This window comes from Camarhynchus parvulus, chromosome 18 (genome assembly GCF_901933205.1).
Source record: "Camarhynchus parvulus chromosome 18, STF_HiC, whole genome shotgun sequence".
Lineage (NCBI taxonomy): Eukaryota > Metazoa > Chordata > Aves > Passeriformes > Thraupidae > Camarhynchus > Camarhynchus parvulus.
In genome coordinates, this window is record NC_044588.1 from 12,002,166 (window position 1) to 12,029,182 (window position 27,017).

General features: G+C 41.8%; 1 protein-coding gene across 5 annotated transcripts in view; it reads right to left on the reverse strand.

Moving 5' to 3' along the window:
* SPAG9 (sperm associated antigen 9) overlaps positions 1 to 24,356 on the reverse strand; it is a 61,618-nt gene extending 37,262 nt beyond the window's left edge. For 3 of the 5 annotated variants that reach the window (XM_030961790.1, XM_030961792.1, XM_030961789.1), the window contains exons 1-3: positions 23,918 to 24,356; positions 17,656 to 17,776; positions 6,835 to 6,905 (exon numbers count right to left, since the gene is read on the reverse strand). In XM_030961790.1, the coding sequence (XP_030817650.1) occupies positions 6,835 to 6,905; positions 17,656 to 17,776; positions 23,918 to 24,223 (498 nt within the window). In that variant the 5' untranslated portion in view covers positions 24,224 to 24,356. The remainder of the gene's footprint in view (positions 1 to 6,834; positions 6,906 to 17,655; positions 17,777 to 23,917) is intronic. The other 2 variants (XM_030961793.1, XM_030961791.1) reach the window with 1 other exon arrangement.
* Positions 24,357 to 27,017: the final 2,661 nt, after the last annotated feature.

Consider the following 27,017-nt stretch of genomic DNA (forward strand, 5'->3'; position numbering starts at 1 on the left):
TGCTCTCCACTCAGCACAATTTTTACTGAAGTTATGCTGGAGGACCAATGATAAATAATTGGCTGTGTCTACCCATCTTCAATACAAGCTGCAGTAAATATTTAGCCATCCATAGCCTTTCACTACGGACAATTTGCTCTGCTGCCCATGAAGTCCACAAATACTTTGAATACAACCAGCTGTTCCTAGGAATACACATCACAAACAGAGAGCACTTCAGCATTGTTGTAATTGAACACATTGCTCAATTATGATTAGCTCAGGGAACTAAAGATAAACTCAAAACTTGGAAGGATTACCTTAGTTAACAGCAATTCACAGTTCAGGTGTTAATGATTTTAAGGCACATGTACAAACCAACTACAGCATGCCTTTGAACAAATTACAGAGTGAACATGAAATCAATTCCCTTTGACTGCAATGTCTTTCCACCTCATAAAAGTACTCAGATTGGTTTCCTTATACGGCATGTGACAAGTTCTACAACTGAAGAAGTGCTACAAGGTTTTTCTACATCTTAAACTTCAGTACTCAGTAAAATACAATGAACATCCTGGCACTCATTTCAATTTCTACCCTTACAATTACAACCACTCCCAGTGTATACAAGCCTGGCACGTCACAAACAAATGTCGATATGCCATGTTGGAGATGTTACCTGCAGCTTTGCCTTAACCAGGTTGAGAGCATCTCCTTTATACCTTCCTTGCTCTTTTGCTCCTCCTTCCTTTTTGTGTCACTGTTTTAGCTCCCCCAGACAGGTTTTGGTAATTCTTTGGCTGTCAGATCAGTCTCGGTGCTATAGACCCCACGGCTTATCCTGCAGATCCAGCCGGGCTAGGCACAAGCAGCTCCTCCCTTTGGGAATGTGCACCCAACTGTGTGCATATAGATCTTTCTCTGTACCAAATAATCTAGATTTATTGAAGTAACATATTTATAGAATCTTCTTGATTCAGTATCAAAGTTCTAGACATCCATGTTCCACCTTTTTTCCTTTCAGGGTTTGTGGTGAGTTTCTCACCTAAGTAAAAGCACCATTCTCACTGGAGAGATTGATGCATCTTTATCCATGCACAAGATGGTGTTGCTGGCAGATACATTAGCATGTCAAGATGTTACATCCAGGTTTTATAGATCAAGCTATTAATGCTCAGCATAAGGCTTTAGAAAAACTATTTGCTTGGATTGATATCCAAAGTCTAATCTCACAGACAATGTGACAGCTGCCCATGCTTAGCTATAATTGTAAATAGACAACTCCACTAGCCTTCTCTTCCTGTCCCCTGCCCAGGGACTTGCTAGGGATATGTTTATCCTAATGAACCTGACAAAGTCCATTCCCAATGCCAGAGCCAGACTCACTGTTCTGTCACATTGTATCAGTGCAGAACACTGAGAAACTTCCATGGCCCAATTATGCTTCATTAAATTAAGCCCATATTCTGTGTGTCAGGGAAAGATATCGAACCACCTCAGCCTAGTGTTTCCCAAAGGAGAAAAAGAATAACTTCCTTAAAAACAGAAAAAAGAGGTTTATTTTGGAAACCTGTGCAGAGAGAGGCCACAAGTATTAGTCAATTCTCCAGGAGATCTCAAGTTTTGCTTTGCCTCAGTTTCCCAAATGAGTAATAAACATAAAAGCCAGTGCCATAGTTACGAAGTTATGTCCTTTAGCTCCGCAGAAAAAAGAAAGTAAAATCCTTTACCTCCTACTCACCAGGCAAAACCACCCCAAATGGTTTGCTCTCAAAGAGGCAGCAGCAGCAGTGCATCATCTCAGCAGCAAAGGCAAAAAAGCCCTCACAGCTACAAAAAGCAGACAGGCCTGCTTTTATCCAGGAATGAAAACACGACAGATTCTATTAAACAGAACAGATACAAGAGGCAACTGACAGAATTCCTTTCTAATTCAAAGAGCAAAGACTTGAAGACTTTAATGTTAGACCACCATAAACCATTCTGCTTTCCAGCATACTGCCCTTGGCTGTGTAATTGCTTCCTTCATCTAGTCCTTTACAGTCAGAGAAAGACAGAAAGAAGATTTTGCATAGTCAGGTTCCAGAATTCCCACCTCAGGAACTCCAGCACACTGTTTTGTCACTCATCTCATCTGAATGTCAAAGCAGAGTATGATCAGCACAAGCTCAAAACGCACTGCGAGCACAGGAAAGACAAGGAACCAGAGCACAGAAGTCAGAACATGTTCAGGCTGTTCCAGCCATTCTATTCAGACCAAACACTTTATCCTCTTCACTACCTGCTACACCCCACCTTTCAATCTGCCATCTCAACTGCTCAGGTTCTTATACCCTAATCTAAAATCAAGCCAGTTAGCAGGAAGGAGGCTTAATGGGATATCCTGCATTCACACCAGCCAGCCCACTGCCCTCTCCAGAGAGCAGCAAGACAGACACTGATTTCACAGAAGGATAATGGAGGGTAAAGCCTGTCCCCGGAGCTCCCCCCATCCAGGGTAGCCCTGCTATCTCTGCAGCTGCAGACGCTTCATTGCTGGGCAGGCTGGTGCTGGAACTGCAATGCAGACCCTGTCTCTGGCAGGTTGAGCTCCAAAGAGAACTCCCAACTCTCACCACAACACATACACTGTAGAGAGGAATTGATTCAGCTCTCTGCTTCACATCCCTGGTAGAACTCACCAAGGTGACTCAGCTTCAGTAGGTCTTGGTCCATTAGGATTGAAAATGGGTGACATTCCCTGGGGTGCTGAGCCACCACCTTTGCTGGGCGGTGAACTCCAGCAGAGGTAGCCACAGACAGATAGGGAGGGGTGAAAAGTGAATATTTTGAAGGACATGGATACTAACTCAGGTCAGTAGTTGGAAGAGAAAGACATCCAACATTGAAATATTCATCAGCGAAGTAAAGAATAAGGGGGGCTGGGAGGTAGAAGGAAACAAATAATGAAGATGGAAGAGAGAAAAATTACCAGGAATTAAGACTGCACAAAATGTAGTTACATTGCATCTTTAACATGACATCTGTCAAATAAGCATCTTAGAGCTAAATTTAAAAAAAAATCTTTCTAAATGCTCTGTCCATTATTTAGTCAACTGAAAGAAAAACAATTGCCATTTCAGTAAGCACCAAAGATGGATCACTTGTAAAGAAAACAGTGAAGTGGACTCAGAAGGAAACAAATATCCCTTCCTAGTAAAACATGAAAGAAAAAAGTTTAAGAATCAAGTATTTGATAGAAATATTTGATCCAATAAAACTGATAAACCTAAATGCTGAAAGGAGATTGGATATCTGCCAAAATACTTTGCATTAAAAGAAGAAAGCTACTACACAGATATAAAGTTTTAGAATTTGTTGGTAGAAAGGGAAGCAGGAAATCACAAAGGGAATGGGGAGTGTTGCAGACATCTCTTCACTAAAAATCCTCTCTTCGGATTTTTTCCCTTCTGAGGAGCTGAGGCCTCAGAAACAAGAAGTTAGCAATGGTTATCTGCTGCTGTGGAATGCAACAGGTGGATCTGTGATTGGTCTCGTGTGGATGTTTTGATTCAGTGACCAGTCACGGCAGAGCTGGCTCTCTCTCGGTCCAAGCCTGCTCCTTTTGTTATCATTCTTTCTTTTCTATTCTTAGCTTAGCCTTCTGAGGAAACCTTTCCTTCTATTTCTTTTTAGTATAGTTATAATGTAATATATATATCATAAAATAATAAATCAAGCCTTCTAAACATGGAGTCAACATTCTCATCTCTTCCCTCATCCAAGAACCCTGTGACCACTGTCACAGGGGTGCTGGGCATTATTATCAGCCAGTCCTTTCCAGTTCTCAGGGATTTCTGTCCCTGAGTCTCAGACACGCACTAGGATACAACATTAAAATATTGACATGCTCAATCCTTTAAAGAGGTGCATCTTTGCAAGATTCACTCTGGTCTGGAAAACAAAGAATCAAGGAAGCAATCATATTGAAAGGGAGGAGTACAGAAAACAGGAGATCTGATTTTAGGAGAACAGAGGTATTGATATACCACGGTGCACTACAAAATATTTCTTTATGAAGAAAGAATAGTCACCCCAGTAATAGTAAAGCCCAAGGAAACATCTCTCCCTACACCAAAGAAAGTGAATTTAAGATGTAAAATAATAAATTGGAATCAAATCAGCAGAGGCTGTTGTCCATTTTGGAGCAAAACTTATGCAGAACATGACATTCAGACATATCATGACATGATATTCAGAACATGACATTAGCGTTTCATTGAATTGTGCGTTGAATGGTGTCCAATACATTTAATCTTTAATTCTGTGAAACAGGATTCAATAAAAACCTGTCAGTTCTGTTGTGACAGAACCCACAGGTTCGAATTACAATAACTGGAACCCTGCAAGCACCCAATACTCTGAAGTACTTCCAGATCAAAAGGAGGCCAAACCTCAGGAGCAGCATTAAGATTTGTCACTTCACATTTTATTTAGATTTCCAGTTTTCAACAAATGTTGAAAACTATCTAGTTTTCTAGATATTCTAAAGCAGCTACCTAGTAGCAAATGTGATTTTTAAAATGCTATAATTTCAGTAAACAAATTATTTTTAAGAGCTTCAGAAGTCTTGTCACACAAGCACTACAGACTAGTCACGGTTCCAAGTCACTTTTCAGCTGCTGTCAGTATAAAACACTTAACATTGCTGAAAACGTTCAAGATAACCAAATCTGACATCTGTATCTGCTTCCCCTTTCCCTCCATGGGTCTTTTGGACTGAGAGCAGTCAGTATGGCATTGATCTCTTTGATAGCAATGATCTAAAACCAGCTCTCTGACCTTCCAAAGGCAAAGCAAGGAAAGTAAGGAGAACTGTGCTCAAGTGAGACTCTAGATTAATCAGAATAATTCAAAGGACCTAGTGACTTCCTCACTAAAATATGTTGTCTTGGTTTGAGAGGAAGTAAGTTTTCTGGGATATGAAGTAGTCAGGCCAATAGGTGTTCAGATTTGAATATTGGCACCTGGTTTGGCCACTGGGGACATTGGATACGCCTCTGAGAACACAGGGGTTAGTTAAAAAGCAGAGCACTCCTGGGGGAAGTTCTCTTGAATTCCGGGGAGGGAAGCAGGTCAGACCTGCCCCAGCCCAGCCGTCCACTGCTGGGCGGGGGAGGGGAAGCCATGAGGTAGGCCGGGCTTTGGACAGAGATGGGAGGTGAAGAGGCCCTGAGGATGGAAGGGTGGGAGAACCACCAGGAGGCATCCGGCAGCCCCCCGCCAGGAGAGAGAGAGAGTGCAGCCTGCGCCTGTGACTGCTACCTTGAAACTTGATAACATGTGCCCCCGGAGAAGGAGAAGGTGGGGGGATGCAGCGAGAAGGTGTCCTGTGGGAGTTCCTGAGCAGGCAGAACCCGAGGTTTTAACCCTTTTTTGGACAATGAAACTTTGCAGAACACTAACCTTTCCTAGAAGAGAGATAGAGATGAAGTGGAAGAAGGAAATGTGCAAGCGTGAAGGTCTGGGCGAGTGAAAGATGTCGGGAGAGTAGAGAAGAATCTTAGGTGGGAAGAGATGGAGTGGCTTTTGCTGGACTCTTCTTGTTATAGCCATGGACAGAACCATGTTCCTTGTGACACAGAGACTGCATCCAGGGGAAGGCGATGGCTCAGAGCCAAGAGGGTTCTGTGTTGGTACCCCTCAACCCCAGGGGGTGAAATTTGGGGGGGGGACAGGTGTCCAAAAGGTGAGACTGTGCTCTTTTTGGAACGGGACAAAGCATCCTTAAAAGGACAACCCTAGAAGCAGCTCTGGTCCATGTGCAGTGGTGAGAGCACTGGAGATGGAAGGAAGAGGTCACGATGGCAGATGTTCTCCAGGCGGTGCCACAAGTGACATGGAAACACACGAGGTTTCAACGGTGTTTCCTGCGGAAGCTTATGGCACAAGGACTCCTCTCTTGATGAACTGAGAATTGATTATCTAAAGGGTGGTGATGGACTGAGAGGTGGAATTTGGGGGATGGATGTATTGGAATTTGGTGGGGGGAGGAGGAAATGTTTTTGGAAGGTTTTCATTTTCCCTGTGTGTTTCTTTTTACTTATAGTTGCAGTTTAGTTAATAAAGTTTTCTTTATTTCTAAGTGGGAGCCTGCTTTGCTTATTCCTGGTCACATCTCACAGCAGACACCAGGGAGAGTTTATTTTCATGGGGGCACTGGCATTGCGCCAGCCTCAAACCATGACATATGTACATGACTCAGGCAGTAAAAACACCCCTGCATGGCAAAGACAACCTGCTAATGAAAACTGAAGCACTGCAAGTCCTGGTTTTGTGCTTTGCACCCAACTTAAACAGTGTGGTTCTTATTTATTTAAATTAACAAAGTCAAACCTTTTCTATCTTCATCAGCAAATCCCATTTTCAATAGGTATCAATAAAGTAAGGCAAGGAATTTTTTAAATCACAAATCCCAGCAGGCCAGGTTTTGAAAGGATTTTTTCCTTCAATGGTACAAATAAAACCAACACAGAAAATTGACAGAAAGAGTACAAAAATGTAATTTCATTTCTATTTCTTTGAAGCCTATTAGTGTGTTTTGAAAAATTGCCTCTGAAATATGGAAGAACAAATTCCTTTTTAAAACTTCTCCATATCTGACAAAGCTATAAAAATGACAGATGTGTAATCAAACATTGAGAAATAGTCACTCAGATGTGAATGAGAGAAACTACATCACCAAATGAAGCCTGGTTACAACTCAATGTACAAACCAAAATATTCAATAATTTTCCCAATTGCTCACAACACAGGGTTTTCCACAGATATACATTTTTACAGATACCCTAAAATCATCTTGATGTAACAACCTACCTCTGTATGTCTTGAATGAAGTGCATTGTATTCCTTCTTGAGTTCTGCCTCCCGCTCCTCAAGTCTGCTAACTGGAAGAAAAAATAAAAATAAAAGAATTAAAATTAAACTCAAGAGTTCTAGTAAGTGAGACTGACTTGCCTGGGACCAAGCAAACAGATCAGAGTATTCCTAGAAGTGAATAGCACAAAGCAGGATAAAAAGTATGTCAGTGGTTGTGTTTTTAAGCTCTTATCACTGAGCTTTCTAAGTACATCCACAGCAGCACAATATTGCAATTTGCATTCCCCTAAGGAGCCCAAGTCCTATTTTCCCCTGCTGATTGCTAGGCCAGTGAGAGGGGATTTTTCTGTTCAAGGCCAGCTTACTGCTCACCCCAACCCAGATTGTTTCACATGGAAACTGCAGGAAGAGGCAGAAGCCATGTCACTCAATCCCAGATGAAGCCATGTGCTCCCGCTAAGGTCCTACATCAGTTCCCTAAAACACATCCACACAATTTCCAGAGGTGTTTAACCAGGACAAACATAGGCAAGGTATCTGTTAAAACACATTCAAGCCCCATGTGGTACAGAAATTAAGGTTTCTGCTGGCATTCACTCACACTTCACTGAGCATTAAGGCAATAGATTTAAAGAGAGAAAACATTTGAATACTTCTGTAGGTATTCCAAGAAATTAAAAATAGATCTAGCAGATTTAGGAGAACTTTAAAATGTAAGTTCTTATTAGAGGGAGATGAAACTAACTGAGCAGCTCAGTTCATCTGTGCTGTGTTTCAGCCCAGATGAAACTGAGCAGAAACAAACTGTGATCTCCCAATGCAATTAATTTGCAGAAAAAGTAACAGATTTCAGAACAGTCTACATGCAACTTATTGTGTCATTCAAACCCAAAACATTTCTGCTGCTTAGATGTGAATTCTATCTATTCAGATATTTTTGAACACAATATTCACGTGACATAAGCACATGTATCAAATTGTGTAACTGAGCTTATTCTACTTGCTATGTTTAAATATCCCTGGGAAAGTTCAAACTTATAGTTCCATGTTTCCAGAGAGTCATTGCCAGACACACATTATGTGAAGACAAATGTCAAGACCTTCTCTGCTCTTTGCATACTTTTGTGTTGCCAGGTGGGTCTCCTGAAAATTAATTCTCCATATATCATTTCTTTTTAATCTATATATCTGTATTTTGGCACAGCATTTTATCATAAGTATGTTTTAATGAAAAAAACTCTTTGCCCAAGTCAAATGAGTGAACCAAAATACATAACTGTCTACTCACTCAAACTTGTATAAACATTCTGCACTACTAATCTAATCTTGCTCTTATAAGAACATTACGCTCCTTGATACAACCTTTTGCAGTCCACCTATAAATTTCTGGCCAAAATATTACATCAAATATTATTTATACCATTGCCAGATCTAATGCTTCCATTTCTGCCCTGTTAGCAAACGGAACAAAAGTTCTTTGGATCAAATAGCAGCAGGGAAGGCACAAGTATCTGTAACACAACATAGAGAAAAATGTATTTTACAGCACAATGCATGCATCAAAAAAATACATATTTATGTAATGCAGAACACTACAAAACAGAAGAGTTCCATTTATTGTTTTGAGGCACAAGGTGTTTTAAGTCTGCCTGTACATTTGAAGTGCAGTTTTATGGAAGCCTTTGGTAAGACATTACAGAAGCAAGAGTTAGAACTTATAATTAACAAAGCTATGATGTGACAGACCATATTTTATACACTATCTTTGCCTGATTAACATCCAAGTCATGAGTTATGAGATGCTAAACAGCTGCCCATCAGAAATACTCAGCAGCTCTCATGTGAGCACACTGTGCCCAGGCTGTGCATCACAGATCCCAGAGGATCTCCCTCGTAACCTTTCCACTGTGCTAAACCTTTTGGGAAAACAGGAGATCAGAAAGTGCTAACTGTATGACTGATGGACCTTGTATTTGCTGAAACCAGCTCCCTCTTCGACAGTGTCCAAGGATCCTCCCCTGCTGCTTTGCGTTGGGTGGTGAAGTCACGGTTCAATTCAGCCTCGCCCGGAACTCCCACACAAACCAGGGTGATGCCCCCAACACTGTTTAGTGAGTTCATGTCTACACAGCGTAGCCAGCTCCAGGGATGAATTCTGCAAGTGAATCTGGGAAAGTATTCAACAATACATTTTATGAAGATTAACACTACATCAGGTGTTACCAACACCCTTCTTTGCAGCTGCCCAAAACCAGCCTTCAGGAAATCCAGAAAAGCATTTCCCACTGTTACAGATACAACACACCCTTGCACAGAGGTTGAGGCTCCATAAAGAAGCACACCACTTTTTCCATCTGTGAAGAAAGAAAAGCTTTAAATGTTTTTAAACTTTAATGGCCCAGTTATAATAAATAGTTCCTTGAATCAAGTCATTGAAGACAAATGTACATGGCTAGTGATGCTCCACAGTCAAGGGGGATATCTCCATGAGATCTGACCACTGTTTTCATTAAGTACAAAGGTTAAAACTATTGAAGGGCCAGAAGATGATATAACTGACATTAAGCACTTTCTTCTGGAAGTCATTTCCAGCTGTGCAACACCGCTAGAGGCAGAAGTTTCAGCCAGAAGAGGATGTACACTAAGTTACATATCCTCAACAGACACCACAACAGTCCTCAGAACTGGTTTTTCCAATACCAGCAGGATGAAATATAGCACCAGAAATCTATTCTACCCAAAATATGCCTCCCACCAAGATATGATCTTGCAAAAAAACCCAACGGAATACACTTTATTTTTCCAATTAATCATTGTGCAAGAGATCAGATATTCCCCAAGGATCAGAAATCACCACCAACTTGATCACAGAGTCAGAAGAATTTTGAGGAAGACTACCAGATTCTCACCCCAAAAACTTTGAGAAACTTAAGTCCCATCAGCAGTAAGAGGAAACTAAATAGGAGGGCAAAATGCCTTTCACTGGCATCCAGAAACACGTTTTAAACTGAATTGTTGCCAGTTCCATTTTAATACACCAACACACAAAGGAATGGAAGTCTGGCCCTGATAACACCCCAAGAGGAATGGAGTTGGGTGCTGGCACTGCCAGCCACATGCTGAGCCTGCCAAGTGCCAACCAGACATAGTTCCTATCAGAATAAGTAACAATACAAAAAGGTCCTCTGATATTTCAGTCTCAGACTTTTTTCCACTAAGATGTCAAAATCTTATGGGTGGATGATAAAATTAGTTTGATTATATATATCCTAAAAGCAAAAGTATCCATTGTCTCTGCTGCAATGTGTCTTTACAAAGCCATTACAAAGCCTTGTCACATCAAGGAAGACCTTACATTGCAAGATTACATTGTTTAAGATAATACATGTGCGAAATGTAACACACAACAAAAAAGTTGCACTACTCACTCTTAGAAGATTATGTTGAAAAAATACAAAGGTCTTCAAGCATCATAAGTATTTTATTTGCATAAAATGCAAATATTCTAATGTTTTTAGGCTGATGAGAAGGTATCCCCCCCGAAACATCTCCATAAACTCAAACCCAAGGTCTAGTGCAAACTTCTCCAGCACTGCCAATGTTCTAACACCTTTAATGACCTGAGATCCCAATCTTGATGAAGGTTCTGTCACAGAAAACCAATTAAGCCTAAAAATGGGATACTAAATGTAACAGTAAACGAGAGAAACTGGAGTTTCTGTCTCCTGACAGCATTATGAGGAACTAGGCAGCCAAGCTGCCCACTCTGCCTGTTCAAAAGTCAGAGCTTACCTCCCAAGTCTGATGGCTTTTACCAAGTTTGGAACACCCTTCATCTGTATGTTGTCCTCTGCCTCAAATTCCTGATAAGCCTGAGGGGTAGAAAGAGAAACAGACCTGCTAGAATGGCAAATCCAACCAGTGTGATGCCTTCAAGAGGAATTACAAGTTCTTCCTACACAAGCCAGGACAGAGATCCAGCTAATTAACAAGGCCTTCCTGGCATCAGGATTGTCTGAAGACTCTCCTTGGACAGCTTTCATCTGGCTCTATTCTTTAATGCAGGTCCCACACCAAAGTTAAGATATAGATCCAGAAGGACCTTATGACCTCCCAAATAGTTGCCAAAGAGCACACACATTACTCGTGGACTGAAAAGGGGACTAAGCTATCAAACAAGTGTTTAACCTGGAAGTGGTAAGGCCTGCAAATCAAATCAGCACAGAAAACTAATTTGTAAAACAAGTGAAAAGTTCAACCCCTTGACCAACATGTTCAAGTAGCTCTTACACTGTGAAATACAGTTCTAGAGCTCAGTTTAATAAGTACAGCACTTGAAATTATGAAGATAATTTAGCTGTCAAGAATGCTCTGTTGATAGCAAGTATCAACACATGCAGCAGCAATGGTCTTATCCCTGACACTTCTGGACTGTTCAAATTTGCACTATGTCTCAGGCACACAAAAACCCTGCAATTTGTTATCAAAAACCCGAAACAAAACGTAAAAAAAAAAAAAAAAAACAACTCTCTAAACATTCTGCTACAACATTTAATATAAAGACAACCACATGCCAGGACACTCCTCACATAGGCTGAAACTCAAACAGTCAAAAATACATACCAGAAACTTCTACACAAAATCAAGCCCAAAATCCAACTTCTTGCCCAGTCACTGCAAAAGCAGTGTTTTACTGAGAAAACTTTTGATTGACTGCTTTGCAAACAGTGGGCTGCTCCATTTATACATTTGGCTATTGAAGCAACTCCCTGTCTGATAAAATCCACATAAAGTCAGTGTGGACACAGAAGTTTAGCAGACTGGATTTGTTGTAAAAGCCAGTAAAAACTCAGCAATGTACGATTCTAAAAGACATTTAAAGTAATTTTCTTAAGTTACTGCAGTATTTTGAGCAACAGAATCACTATAACAACCAAACTCCAGCACATAAACTACAATACTCCCTTAACTTAAAAACACACATGAGCAGTTAATTATACACCAGTGAATTTCAAGCTCTTCTCACCACTTTTGCTCAGGTATATTAACAGCAAAGCTTAAAGCAGGCCAATCACTGTTCTAATTTCCTACTCCATTTTATTTTAGCCTTGAGTCCTGTAACTTGGCTTGGTGCCTGCCCTGGAGCCAGCTGTACCCCCCTGCTCCATCTAGTGGGCTGCTGGCTCCCAAAACCACACAGACAGCAGGTCTTTGCAAACAGAATCGGGAAGCCAGGGAAGGCACTGTGAAATGCACAGTCAGGATGAAAGCTTCCCTTTCCAGTGCACCCTGGTACTCACACTTCTTACAGAAGGATTTTTCAGGTGTAGTGACTGACACCTGAGGCATAGTGTAGCAAAGGGCAGGGGGAATCTGCCTGGTAAATAAACCTGAGATAGTGATTGATATCATCAGAGATGAGAAACATCCACACTGAGAACACACTAGCAAAGAGTTCAGTTCCACACCTGCTAATCAAGAAATACAAGAACCCAAGCCATTCTGTTCCTCTTTTGCTGGAAATCAGATTAGTTCTACTGCTGTCAGCCTGTGAAAATGAAGCAGGAACAATCCAGGCCCCCCAGTGAACAAACCTGAACTTTTCAACTTCTTTCCAGGACCTATTGAAAAGCTTTCTTGTATTCCTTGAGATACACACCAGTTGAGAGAAGTTTCTGTTTCTGTTAAACTTCCCAGCTGAAAGTTCACATCAGAGTCTCCCTGTTAATTACAGAGCCACATGAGCTGCATGATATCCCATGTGCAGAGATCTTAGATATTGGATGCCTTCAGATTATCTAAGAGTGGCTGTCTGCCTCGGTATACATTACAGCAATGCTGGTGTCCTGAGAGCTCAGAGGAAAATCAGATATCAAATACCATCTGCAGAACATTCACAACAAAACCTGGTCTGGCATCTTCACTTGAAGCCCATGAAAGCAATAGTTCTGTTTAGCTTCTGAGAAAAACAAATGTTTTTAGGTCAGCTTCCAAAGCATTTGTCTCATATACCAAATAAAACCTTCAGCAAGCAGTATCTGCAGAGTATCACCTGACATAGAAAATACCATTATCTCAAGAGTTGTGTCACAACATTTACAGCTCCAAAACTCAAGAGCTGTTTCTTGGGATTATACTTATATGGGGTTTGTTTGTTTCATTAGGTTTCTTTCACAAATGCAGTTTTCTCCAAATGTAATCTATCTTGCGCATAAAGCTCAGGTTTAATAAAGTCAGGTATGTAGATATATCAGTTTTCTTGTCAAATGCAGTTTGTTATCTTGGTTGTATTTTAGCACTAGGCAGATCCAGAAAAGGAGCCAAAACTTTCAAGTCCCATAGCCTACCACCTCCATTAGAAAGCACAGAAAGCACTTCAATCATGCAGACATGGTATTTTTCAGATTCTCTAATAAATAAGTTACCCCAAGAATGACTCCTCCAGAAAACTTATGCCAAAGCTGTTCCATTACTGTAGTAAGTCAAAATATACTAGTCATTTTTTATTCCCAAAAATTTAATTAACTTATAGCCCGTAATACATAAAGAAAACTGACATTCCCAGAAAGAGGCAAGGAAGGAAACTAAAATAAACCTCTGTAGCCTGCCCGCCCCATCCCCCCACCTCTCCCCCTCCCCCATCCCCAGCCAGAACTCAGTGGAACATCCCATGCGCTCTGAGAAGATCTTATCCCTTCCTGTAACTGGAGACTGAGTGCTATCCCAGCAGTATCATGTGCATTCACAGAGCACTGCTGGACAAATGAGCTGTGTATTGCTATTACAAGTTTTTAACAGCCCACTGTTTTCCAGGTCCAGGGTTGACATTTTAAATATTTTAATGCTGCAAACAAATTACAAGTAGAACAAAGGGGTCTCACAACAGCAAAGACTTGAAGTAATGTGGAAGTCAGGTATTTTCAAATTCTTCTAAGAAATACTTAAAATTATATCACAGCCTGGCACTGGCCTCAGATACACCACTGCAAAACAAAATAATGTTATTTACTAAACATGTGGCATTATCATGTCCACAGGTGCCCTCTGCTGCTGAGAAGGAAAAAATTACATGAATTCTGGGTAAGTCATAAACCCAAAAATAGACATTTGCCAACACTCAGTAAAAGTTTATTATAGACCCACAGCAAGAACTTCTAAAATCTCTGCCTGTACCAACATCATTCCTAAACAAATCTCCAGGAGCTTTGTGCTATTTAACTTGCTTGAGCTCCCACATGGCATAGACTCCAAGAGCACAGGCATTGCCTTTCGCCCCCTCTCTGTCCAGTTACTGCTGAGAGCCAGGCCACACAAGGGACAGGAGCAACCCAGGGAAAGTTACAGCCAAGAGCAGCAGTGCAAAATGAGATGAAAAGCTGGATCACAAGCCAAGGAGCTGCATCCGTGCTCTTGATTTCAGCCCATTCCTGCGCTCAAATAGAAGCCACAAATCCTTACGCCTCTGCTCTCCTTTAAGCAGTTCTAAAGTTTAATGAATTTATCCCAGAGTGCCACATACTGCACCATTTTTTTGCAGCAAACTTGACTTAGGCAACCACCACATCCTATCAAGTATCAGGACTGAGTGCTACCCATCATGCAGGAGTGGTAACTCCAGTGCATCTGCTTCCACCGTTCAAGATTTCATCATCTGCTAGGCTCACAGTCCTTCCAGCAGTGTTTTGCTGTCAACTCCCCCTCTTTCCACCTCCTCCTAAAAAAGAACAGAGCACTTCAAGGTAGTTCACTCATGTGGCAGTAACTGTTTCAATTTCTGATGAGGGGAAAAGAAGTCAGTGAACTATAGGAAGGGAGCAACTGCTTGACACAAAATAACCTCCTGATTTCACTTCAGGAATTTCAAAAGGCAGTTTTATTCTGACCTAAGTGATGGAATACACGGCTGAGGATGCAATCCCACAGGGTAAATTTAAGTGCAAAGAAATACTTTTTTTTCTTTTGATTTAGTATGACAATCACTTAGACTGCACAAACAAGTGCTTAAAATTCAGGACATAATAACCATAACTTCTTGACTGGCACACAGATTTAAGCACATACAATCAAGCAGAACTCAACCATGTGACTTAAGAGCTGCCCCAGCTGACAAGTTTTCACTAAATGCTCAGCACTGCCACTGTTAAAGAGAATGAGTCAAAACTTTTTAATGGACAAAACTTGTTCTCACAGGCTTTTCTTATTTAAGAAAAAACACACAGACCACAGGCAGCCTACACAAAACAAAAAGTCTTGCAGGTAAAGTATGACATAGGACCATGTATTACCTGTTTTCCATTCTAATCTATTACTCATATCACCAACTGATGTTGTGATCTCACTCTGCACTCCAGACCCAGGTTTTATTTGGTTACTTGCTCTGTGCCAGACATTTGCAACTCCCATTACCAGTGATAACACTGCCACCGTTTTGAATGTTGACATGGTAACACAGTTAGCAATACCAGAGCCTAACTTAGATGCACAGGCAGTACTACAGGAAGTAGAAGAGAAAAAGAAATATAGCTAAAAGACTTAGAGCTGAATTAAAGTGACACGTCAGTAATTTGGATTGTACAACATGCCAGTTGCCTGGTCTATAAAACAAAACAAGGTAATGCAGTAAGGTTAAGCTGCTTCACGAATATGTACTTGTATGGTTTTCATACCTTAGAAATTTAGTTCACTAAAAAAACAGTTAACTTGCATAATATTCATTAGGTGTTCAACAAATGTGCTTAGCTTTGATCTTGCTCTCCATCAGCAGCATGACAAATCTTCCCAGCAGCCTTTCATGCTGTCCCAGACAGCTTATCAAGGCCAAGCATAAGCAAACTCAGTGTTTAACCCAGCCCTATTGTTTCTCCAAATATACAGTTTTGCCATCACAGAAGGTTTTTCTCCGATACAAAGATTTTTTTTCTCCAATAAATAGATTTTGGAACTGTCTAAAATCATTGTTTCATCACTAGAGCTTTACGTAGTTATGGTTACTGTTTTTAGTAACATTACTTCTTACAATAAAAGTAGTTCTAGCAACCGTCAGTGCTTCTACTGGAACAACTGAGTTTCTTGGGAAAATACTTTCATTATTATTATATATACACACACACATATACACACAATATATAAATAAAACTTTAAAATCATACATATACTTGAAGGCTTCAAAGCAAAAAGAGAATTCCACACCAACAGACTCACAGAGCAACATAAAATGTTGTTATCAATACATGGTAAATGTAATTTCTATTAGAGAAACTCCAGGTATGCTGCCACATATATTGTCAGAAATCCAACTGATTTTTCTTTTTCATGCAACCACTTTATTCTTTAGATTGTATTAACAGAATAAAGCCATGGCCTACAGGACAGGATGCAATCTTGATCCACAATCTTAGTGAGTGGGGTCTCCCACGAACAAGCTATTAGGGCTGTGTGTTTAGAGCACAGGTCTCCTAGAAACAGTATCTTTGTCACCAAAAAGGCCACTTAACTCCTGCTACAATGTTTTCTTTTCCCCTCCTGTGAGGCTCTTAGATACACACACAACACTGTTCCACAAGAATCGCAGGGTTTCTGGTACAAGTCTCTACAATTATCCATTTTAGCCTGACTTCATCTACAAAGAGACAATCCTAGGAAATAATCACCCTGGTCTTTGCTAGGAAAGATTGCTTGAAGTGCTCCTTCATCCCTGCCTATACAGAATCTGGGAATATTTGAACATGGATAATGAAGCAGGTGATGCCTCTAAGATTTGCCAACAACATTCTGAACTGTCCAAATTTCAGTAAAATTCTGCCCTAGGTGCCACCTACATTCATCTTAACACTCTCAGACTAATACTCCTGCCCTGCTATAGGCTCAATCATGCCACTGAAAATTAAACCTTACAGGAAAATTTTAGAGCTTCAGCTGGAAAAGAGCTATAACTTACTGTGTTAGGGGCAAGAAACGTAGCTGAGCAGAAATAAAGGAAGAAAGAGTAGTGAAAAGGGGCTACTTTGATGACTGACACTGCTTTTAGAAACTGGTCATCTCTCAGCCTCATCACAACCTCACTTTACATTCCTGCAGAGTCCAGCAATAAAAGCTAGATATTAACTGATGAACACATCAGTCTCACATCAACAGAAGATGGCTTAGAAGCTTGAAGTATAAAAGTAGAAAAACTGATGATGAAGTTTCATTCAATGACTATGTGGCTGGATAAGAAGCAGCCCTGCAGAATGTCTAAACTACAATATATGCAACTTCAAGTGTTTCAAGACAACTGATCACTATCATCTTTTTCCAAAGTTTCCAGACGTTTTTTTTCCATTACACAGAACATCTCTAAAAAGGGAAGTGTTCTCCCTAAACTTTTTTTCTATAAAAACTAAACGTCTCCTAGAAATAAATCATTTAGCAAAAATTATATAGAAGTTAATGAGAATCGCCATCAATGCTCTTCTCCTCCCAGCTATGCTTCTAGACCTGAATATTACCTTTATTTTACCAGACAACTGTTTAATAGGAAGAAAATATCTTATTTTTTTATCACTAACAAGGAAGTAATCAAAGCATCTTCTGAAAAAGTTGCTAAATGTGAAGAAAGCACTGTCTAAAAGGTAAGCAATACAAGCAGGATACCAGAAGAAGTCACAAGCTCATATCTGACTTGTTTGCCTTAATTCTAAAGAAAACAGACTTGCACTAGAGTTAAATCCAGTTATCTGTCTAAGTACAGGAATCAGAGGGCGTATGTATTATCACTTTACAGAACAAAACTTAAAATGCACTAATACGCTTAAAAGGAGAGCACCATGTTTTACTTACTTTGATCAGCATAGTTTTTTGCTTTTAGTTCAAGTTGTCGAGTTTGCGACTCTAATGCTTCCACTCTGGTCTGTAAGTCCTTCTTCTCTTGTTCTTGAGAATCTTCAAACTCAATGAATTTCTAAACAACAACAAAATAGTTTAAGTTAGACCAAACAACCAATTACAGGTTTTGCAGCAGGTAGGAAGAAACACAGCAGCCCTTCACAGCCAGGAAGGTGCAAGGTGGTTTCCAAAACAACTGAATAGATCCACAGGCCACATTTAAACACAAAGAACTACTTCAGTCCAGGTCCATCAGTCAAGCACCCAGTCTAGGTTATTCTGTGTAATAACTTGCAACTAAGTGCCAGCTACTCCAGAGAACCTGCTTGGGATTAACATAAATATGAATTATTTCATTATTGTCTAACTTAATGTACAACAACTGCCAACAGTGCATGTGAACACAGGGAGTCTTGGTATCCTTAGTCTGACTAAGGAACATCAGTGAAGCTATTTTCACCCATAAGCCACAAAGGTACACACTGCAACAGGGACACACTAGCAGTAGTGCCAACCAAAATGATTTCATATCTTTTCCATTCCCACCCAATTCTACTATAAATTCTCATAGTCTTCATCAGATCCTTAATAACCATCTACAATCTGTCAATTGCACAGAAAAGTCTGTGCTGATCACCATCACCTCCTGTTTCCTTGGTTTACTACACTTGTGATTCCCCATATTCTGGAATTCACTGATGAATGCATCAGTGTTTACATTCTCTAACATAAAAATTACCAACATGCCATTATAGCAGCTTTGAAAGCACTTTTTTTTTCTATTTATCTTACCCAAAAAGCCAAGAAATTCAATATGTATTACTGGCACAAAGAACACTCCTAAAAGCCAAGGATATTTTACGTCATGCAGTACTCTATGCTCTGCACTGCAAGGAGAAGACAAGGCCACCAACACAAGTTATGCAGAAGGCTCACTGAACAGGGAGGAGAAGCAGACCAGAAACCTCTGCAGGCAAAAATCCTAAACATCCATGACAGTTAAAGGGGCAAAAGCAGCTGAGGACCACATGGCAGAAAAGGGACAGTGAAGGCAGCAACTTGAAAACAGTAATCTGATTTGAATATTTTTTCCTATGTATTGTTTGGAAAATTTAGTGGGAAAAGTATTTCTAATGGTCATACATCAACTGTTAATGAACTATTACTACATTGTAACCATTGCACACACATTTTTTACAAAAGCAGAAATTCATAACCTTATGAAAAGGGCTTCAGTTAAACAGGATCATCAGAAGAAGTTCTGACTAAAAAGTACTTCAGATGTAGAAATGCATCAAAACCTATGAAGCGAAAAAAGAGTCCCTTTCAGACATGCTCTGCACAGCTATCACAGGACTGGGCATAGTGTTCATATGACTGTGCTTGAAACCAAATCACAACAATTGAGGAAGAGCTGATATAGCCCAGGTAGCTCCACTTTGGGTGCTGCCATTGAAAAATCCCTCCTCAAACACAGATGTGCAGGAATCTTTCTACCTCCTCCACACGAAGTTTGGGAATATTAATTAATCAATGTAATTTGAAAACCTCAATGATTAAATTTGTTTCATTTCTTCTTTGTAGTAACTGATTCAAGACTTTTGCCCATTTAATATTCAAGTCATGTCTGGCCTATTCTCGGCAGGCTCCTTTTTCAAAAAGGGCTTCAAAGTTTGACACAAATTTGGCACTGGGGCTAAAGTTACACTAAACACAGGAAGTTTATTACACTAAACACGGGAAAACATGAAATAAGAATTATAAAACTGTACAATCTTTGTTTAGTTGTTTCTCTGATGATTTCCCAAAAATATGTCATAGCTTGTTAAAGGCCCGGGGCAATTATACTCATGAATAACAAACAGTCATTCAGAGCCATTAATGTCATTGTTACTTATGAAATTACAGATAGATATAATTTTGTATTTCCTCTCAAGTTCTTCAACTGCAAGTGGCAAAACTGTTTTTTCCTAAAACGGAAAAAGTTACCTTCCATTAGTTTACCTTCATTTTGTTAAAGTCCAAATTACATTACTATACTTTAAAGCATTTCTGTAATTACAGCCAAGTATTTTTCCCTCCTCTGCTGTAAACTATACCTGATCAGATCTTGGGATTGAGAACTTTGGACTTTGAATACTTTTATTTGGTTTCATTTCTCCTTCTGGTGATAGTACAATGACAAACACAGCCCCAGCAGATTGATCATCACACCCTGACTAAGCCTGCACAAGTATGACAGAAGAACTACTGAGATAAACCACCACAGCAGCCAAGGACAGGCTGAGCACCCATTTAAACTACTTTTTTTTTTAATTTGCATTGACAATACACTCAACTACTACTTACCTCCTGCACTGTTTAATGTAAATCCAGCAGCATATGTAGGAACACATTAGGCACTCAATAGTCATCCTCTCATTTCAACCCCAGCTACTGGTTATTCAAAACACTGAGGCCGACAAAAATCTAGTTTTCCCCATTTTAAGTGACATCCTGTTTGGGCCACAAAGATCTATTTTACAACTCTAATGAGAAATGTGAGAAGTGAGACTTTTGGTACTTTTTTTTTAAGAGCAAGCTGAAGGACACCAACCTGTCTTTAAAACAATCAGACCAGATCATATAAGATTGCAGAAAATACAGCTGGAATCATCCTTAAAAGGCCATCTTGTTTCCAGGTTCTGATGCTTAGCATTGGATGCCTGGATCCTAATTTTGATTAGGCTATGATGAGGTGTAACACATGATGTGATGCAGAGCTCCTCCTGCATGTGCCTGCTACTGAAACCCAACCTGTGATACCTTCATCAGTCATCTTTGGCAACTCCCATTTAATCCATCCCATTTTCTCCAGGCAGGATCACATGCATCATTTCAGACCTTTGTCCAACATGTTTTTACAGACCTCATATAAAAAGTGTAGAAAGTCCAACACAACTAAACTCAAAAATATTTATGTAATCAATTTTAAACCTACTTGAAAGCTTGCAGAGGTCTTTGGAATAAATAAGAACTCAAGACTACACAACAGCCCAGCACATTTGGAGCCCTCTGTCCTACACACAACCACTGAAGCACTCAGTAATGCATTATTAGCCAAATGAAATATCTCTTCCTATATTTATGTCATCTTCTGTCTCTTTACATCTTGACTGGTTTTCCTGTCACAGGACCCAAGTGCAATGCTGAGCACATCTGATGTCAGGGTCCCACCCACTTGGCAATCTTTATTACTCTATGACATGTCCTTCAGCAATGTGTATTCCAACAATGGCAGATTCTCAGCCAATGGCAAGTTCTTGGAGCACAGAGAAAAAAATTCACCTAAAAAGCCAGTTCAGATGGACTTGGGGGACCGAAAAACATGTGAAAATGAAAACAACCTGATAGCCGTAAAATAGAGTGAAAGTTTTCTGTAAAATGCATCTCGGTTTTGTTCCCTCAAATTAAAAATACTTAAACTCTTACTGCACAGTGTTTACTCAACATACAATCCTAATGAAGAAAGGTACCTCTGGGAACAGTAAGAAAAAGCAGACATCAAGTTCATGCTATGACTTAAACCAATTTTAGTAGTGGTAAATGCTTTTTCCCAGTTGCTAAAGAGTTCAAAAACAGCTTAAGCCCACCAACAGCAGAAAAGCTAAAAGATAACCTAATTTGGCATAGCTAAATGGAGTAAATTTTATCCTCTTTCCAAGTGCACACAAAACACATGCCAGCTACAAGTGCAGGCCTGAAACAGCACATTGCTGCAGAAGTAACTCCTATCAGGGTATAAAGTAGCAGAAGTACAAATGCTGGTTCCTCTCCCACTTCTCTGGGGCAGGAATTGCTACGTCACAGTCACCAAGTGCAAAGGTAAGAACTGGAAGCAGAACAGCAGAGCACCTGGTTCCTCCATTCCTTCAGCAATATCAAAAAACCTACCATGTTAAAAGTTAGACAAATGATTTCACAGCAACTACAAAGATCAAAACTGTACCCAGAGGGTTAAGAAGTAGGCCCAGAACTTCTGTCAGGGTGACTTTAAAAAAAATTATTCCAGAAATCCTCAGGGAACAACTTTTAAGATATTTCTTTAGTAACAGGTTTTAAGCACAGGAAATAAAGAAGGCAAATTACAAAAATGGGGTAAGGAGACCCCTACCCAAATAGTAAACTATTCAACGTTCATAAAGATACTGCTGCAAATAAATTTCCTACAACAACAAGCAGAAAGTAAAAGAAGGTGTGCTAATTGCCCAGAGAAACTATGGCTGCCTCATCCCTGGATGTGCTCAAGGGTAGGCTGGACAGGGCTTGGAGCAACATGGTGTTGCAACGATGTCCCTGCCCGTGGCAGGGGTTGGAGTGACATGAACTTTAAGGTCCCTTCCAACCCAAACCGTTGTGTGAAATTATGAACAGATGACAATAAGTATGGAACTCAGCAGCTCAAAATTCTCCATTTTGCCGCCACGTGACACAGGCAAACTCCAAACGAAGGAAATGTGCTAAGCCAGCAACTTTTTGTTCAAGGAAATGTTAAATTTCTGTTCCCTCCTTTTATTTCAACCATACTGCACCCATCAGGTTATCTCAGCATCGAAAAAATAATTCAACAACCATGCCTGACTAACACGTGCCTCTCCTGAACACACTAGGCTGTACCTAACACTTTCACACGTATACAGCGCAATGACCTCAGCACATCACAAAAATTACCCTTGTGCTTATCATGAAAATAGAGTCTTTGGTCTAACTGCACTTTGGAAAGCATCAGCCAGGTGTCTTGCAGCATGAGCATTGGTTCTTCAACTGCATAAAGCCTGTCCTCTCAAGTTAATTTATCATGACACAGAGAAATGGAGATGGCAGTGAATCACACTACCAATACAGGCACATACAGCTCCTGAAAAGCTACAACAAGAAAATTAACCCCATGTTCTGTTTCATCACATTAGAACAGTTTCTGTCCTGCTGCCCAAGGCTGTTTTTTGATCTGGCAAATGCTTCCTGTGTTTCAAGCCTGATGGATTTTCTCATTAATTAGTTCAGAAAGTATTTATCAATCCCTTCCTATTACTCTCAATATAAATATATTTTCTAAAAGACCCTTTTACATCAGCTTGTGTCAGAAATAGCGTGGCAACTCCAGTCCCCTGACTGGAATCCATAAGGCATCATAAAACCACCGTGTGTTTGACAAGGATGATGAATGATCTATCAGTCCAAGAGCTGGGGAGCCACCATTCATACCACAGCTCTTCATAACAAACTGAGTCCTGGAATAATCTGCAGACAACATTTGGCACTCACTTATAACAGAAACAAACAAGTATTTGTACAGGCATAATGTTTTTTAAATTAAGCTTTTACTGTTAATATTGTGTTCACCCTCAGTGCAGTTGTTCTGATTTTTGGACAATTTAGAAGGCAAGCACAACCAGAGATATTAGCACAGGACAAGGGGTCTGGAAATACACTTTTAACATGGCTTGTTTCATTACAGATAATGCTGTCAATCCAATTTCCTTCAGGAGTTTGGCAAGACAATGAGCTGGAGGAAGTTACCCTGCACAGCTGCTTCCTATTGTATCGGTTTATAATATCAGATTAGATAATGCCTCTCAAGCTTGTTTATGCTGAAGTGATTCTTTGTACAAACACTAAGATAAAAACATTTAACATCCCAAATCAGAGTCGACATCACTGGAGAGTCCACACCACCTGTTGCTGCCTACAGCTTTACGTACCAACTCTGAAGGGCTTCAGTCTACACACTCTGTATTTCCATGTTTTTTGTAACGCGTTGTCACTATTTTTGCAAAAATGGACAATCTGCCTCGCTCGCGGGGAGCATCCCGCGTGGCCGTGACAGCACAATCAGCGCACGGTTCCATGTTTGCGCCTCTCCCCTCCCGGCCCCACCGGCAGCGCAGCGCTCCGCAAAAGTGACCGGGGATCCCTCCGGGACGAGCAGCTCAGGGGACCGCATGCACACGAACCCGCACGGACGGGTCCCGCTGCGGCTTAGCTGCACGGACCGGGAGGTACTGCGCGCCCTCCTCATCCTTCTGCCAAGCTGCGTCGCGACCCCAACTCCGGCCGCGCGACCGGACGGGGCAGCCCCGGTTCTCGCTCCAGGCGCCGCCCGCTCTGCCCCGGGCAGGCCCAGCGCGGGAGGTGCGGCCGCCCCCACGGAGCCGCCCCGGCCCAGCGCCGCGCTCACCTCCTCGGCCTGCTTGCGCAGCGCCTTCTCTCGCTCGTACTGCGTGAGCAGCTGCTCGTTATCGTCCCGCAGCAGCTCCAGCTCCACGCTGGTCTCCTGGCTGTGAGCGCACACCGAGTCCAAGTTCTCCAACACGGCCACCACCAGCGGCATCAGCTCGGCCACCACCTCCTCGTCGTAGCGCCCGATGAGCCGCTCGAACTCGCGGTAAATGGAGCCCGCCAACCCCGACACCCGCTCCGACATCATGGCGGGGCCGGGCCCGCCGGGATCCTCCTGGTACACCACGCCGTCCGCCAGCTCCATGGCGGCAGGGAGTTGTGCGGGGCCTGGCGGGGCCCGGGGGTCCTGCTCGGAGCGGCTCCCGGCGGCGGCGGCAAAGCCTCGGCTGGGCCGGGCGGGGAGCGGCGCACCTCTCTGACCTCACGCGCCGCGCCGGGCGGGGTCTGCCGAGACGGCAGCGTGGGGCGGAGCTACGGACTGGAAGTCAGTGCGGGGGGATGTGGTCTGCTGGTGATGTCATCGAGATCAGGGTCTGTGTGGGGCTGTGGCGGTGGCCGCTCGCGGAGCTGGTGTTGCGTTTCGGGAAAATGCGTTCGGCGAGAGCGGGGTGGCAGCGGGAAGGGCTGGGCTGTCGGAGACACGTCAGGAATCACCGAATCTTGACAAATCCCCGAATCGTCAAGATTGGAAGAGACCTTTAAAAGGGCAATGAGGCTGGGAAATGGTCTGGAGCACACTTCCTGTGAGGAGCGGCTGAGGGAGCTGTGGGGAGAAAAGGAGGCTCAGGGGACATCTTATCCCTCTGTACAACTCCTCCTGTCAGGAGGGTGCAGCCAGGTGAGGGTTGGGCTCTGCTCTGCTGTGTCCCAGGCAACAAGGACCAGGACAGGAGGACACTGCCCTACGCTGTGCCAGGAGAGGTTCAGGTTGGACAATAAGAAGAAATTCTTCACAGAATGGGTGATTGGGCATTGGAATGGGCTACCCGGGGAGATGTCACCGTCCCTGGAGGTGTTGAAGAAAAGACTGGATGTGGTATGCAGTGCCACACTCTGGTTGACAAGGTGATGTTGGGTCAGGTTGGACTGGATGATCTCAAAGGTCTTCTCCAACCTAGCTGATTCTGTGGTTCTGTCACCCAGCCTGACCATGCACCTGGCACTACCACTGTAACTTCTAAACCAGTAAACCACATTATGCAGTGCTGGGTACAGATGCCTCTTCAACAGCTCCAGTGTGGTGATTTCAACCCCTGACCACACAAACAGTAACAAAAAAAAAAAAAAAAAAATTTAATCTGAATCTCCCCTATCTCAGCTTAAGGCCATTTTCTTTGGTCTTGTCTCTGCAGGCACAGCAGAAGAGCCCCATCACCACCTCACTACATGCTCCTGTCAGTAGTTCTAGAGAGCTGTGAGGTCACCCCTGAACCTCCTCTTCTCAAGACTAAACAAATCCAGCCTCATAAGACATGTTTTCTAGCCCTTTTAAAAGCCTTAATCCTCTTCTCTGGACACACTCCAGCCCCTCAATATCCTTTTTAAAGTGAGTGGCCCAAAACTGAACACAGCAGTGCCAAGAACAGAGGGACAACCACTTCCCTGGCGCTGCTGGCCACACTATTCCTGATACAGGCCTAGATACCCCAGGTCACCAGAGTGAATATCAAAGCCCTGGTGCCATTGGTGGAGGCTCTGGGGCCCCCTGACAACAGAAGGTTTGGTCCCTTTAGACCCTTACTGTGGGGCCAGGGTGGGGAGCTCTGGTTGGGTTGTGGGGTTGGGGTGTCCCATAGGCAGCTCCCTCTGTGAATGGCAGATGTGAGGCAATGCAGTCTGACAGCTCCCAGGGTATTTGTTTATCACACCCATGGAGGCATAAATAGACCCAGTGATTCACTGAGGGGTGACTGGAGGAATTAGAATCTTAGCTCCTGGATTTTGGGACTCTGCAGCTCTACGTTTGCTGGTGTCTGGCAGCAAAAAGGCCTTTCCTTTCTAATAAGGTCTGCAGATAATATCAGAAATCCTGTTTTCTTAACAATATACAGCTTAGAAGGCATCTTGCACTTGCTGAGAGAGATTGATTTTCTTAGGATTTGGAATAGGGAGTTCCCTTCTGGATCATGTGTTCTGTCATGGGAACAATGGGAGCTGTTTCAGACATTTACAGTAAACTTGAAAATACCTATTGAAAATTTTCTGAGTTGTTTCACATCCTTCATTTTATCGTGGGGTAATTTGAGTTGGGAAAACCCTTTAAGACCATCAAGTCCATCCATTAACCCAGCACTGCCAAGGACACCACTAAACCATGTCCCCAAGTGCCACATCTGCAGTTTTTTCAGATGTCTCAAGAGATGGTAACTCCATCATTGCCCTGGGCAGCCTCTGCCAGGGCTTGACAGTGCTTTCAGTGAAGAAATTTTTCCCAGTATCCACTCTAAACCTCCTCTGGTGCAACTTCTGTCATACAACTTGAACTTGGGGAAATCAGTATTCTTTATTAGGTAATATCACGTGTACAGCTGAGGAACCCGGTGGCCCAGCAGCAGTCCAGGAGCAAAGAAATGAAAATGTGCTTTAAAAAAGGCAGAAAGCTTGAAAATGGATGGAATTTTAACTGTGGTTATTGCATTCAGCTCCACTGGAGTGCAGCAGAGCCTTGCACTTAATTTTTTCTCATTTGGACTGGTTCTAAGGCAGGAACTGTGCTTTAAATGCATGTGCTCTCTTGTCTCTTCATTTACCAAGCCAGTGAGTCTGCGCAGGAATGACAAAGAAGAAAAGACTCCAGCCCTGTATATCGGATTTATTGTGAGTCCTGTTTAGACATCATCATCCTCCCAAGCTAATATTTAAAGTGGTACAGCCAGGGCACAGGCAGTTAAAATACAATTTATAAACACAGCAAAAGGAAAGAAAAGCTGTTTGACTTTTAATTATTACCAAAAAATACATCATTCCAGCTAATAAATAATTTTTAAAAGACATGATGTGTACTCTCATACATATTCTCAAGTGAAATTTTCATTTAAATTATTGGAAATTATTTCTATGAAGGAATTTTTTTTTCCTGTTTCTCTTTAGCAGTTATA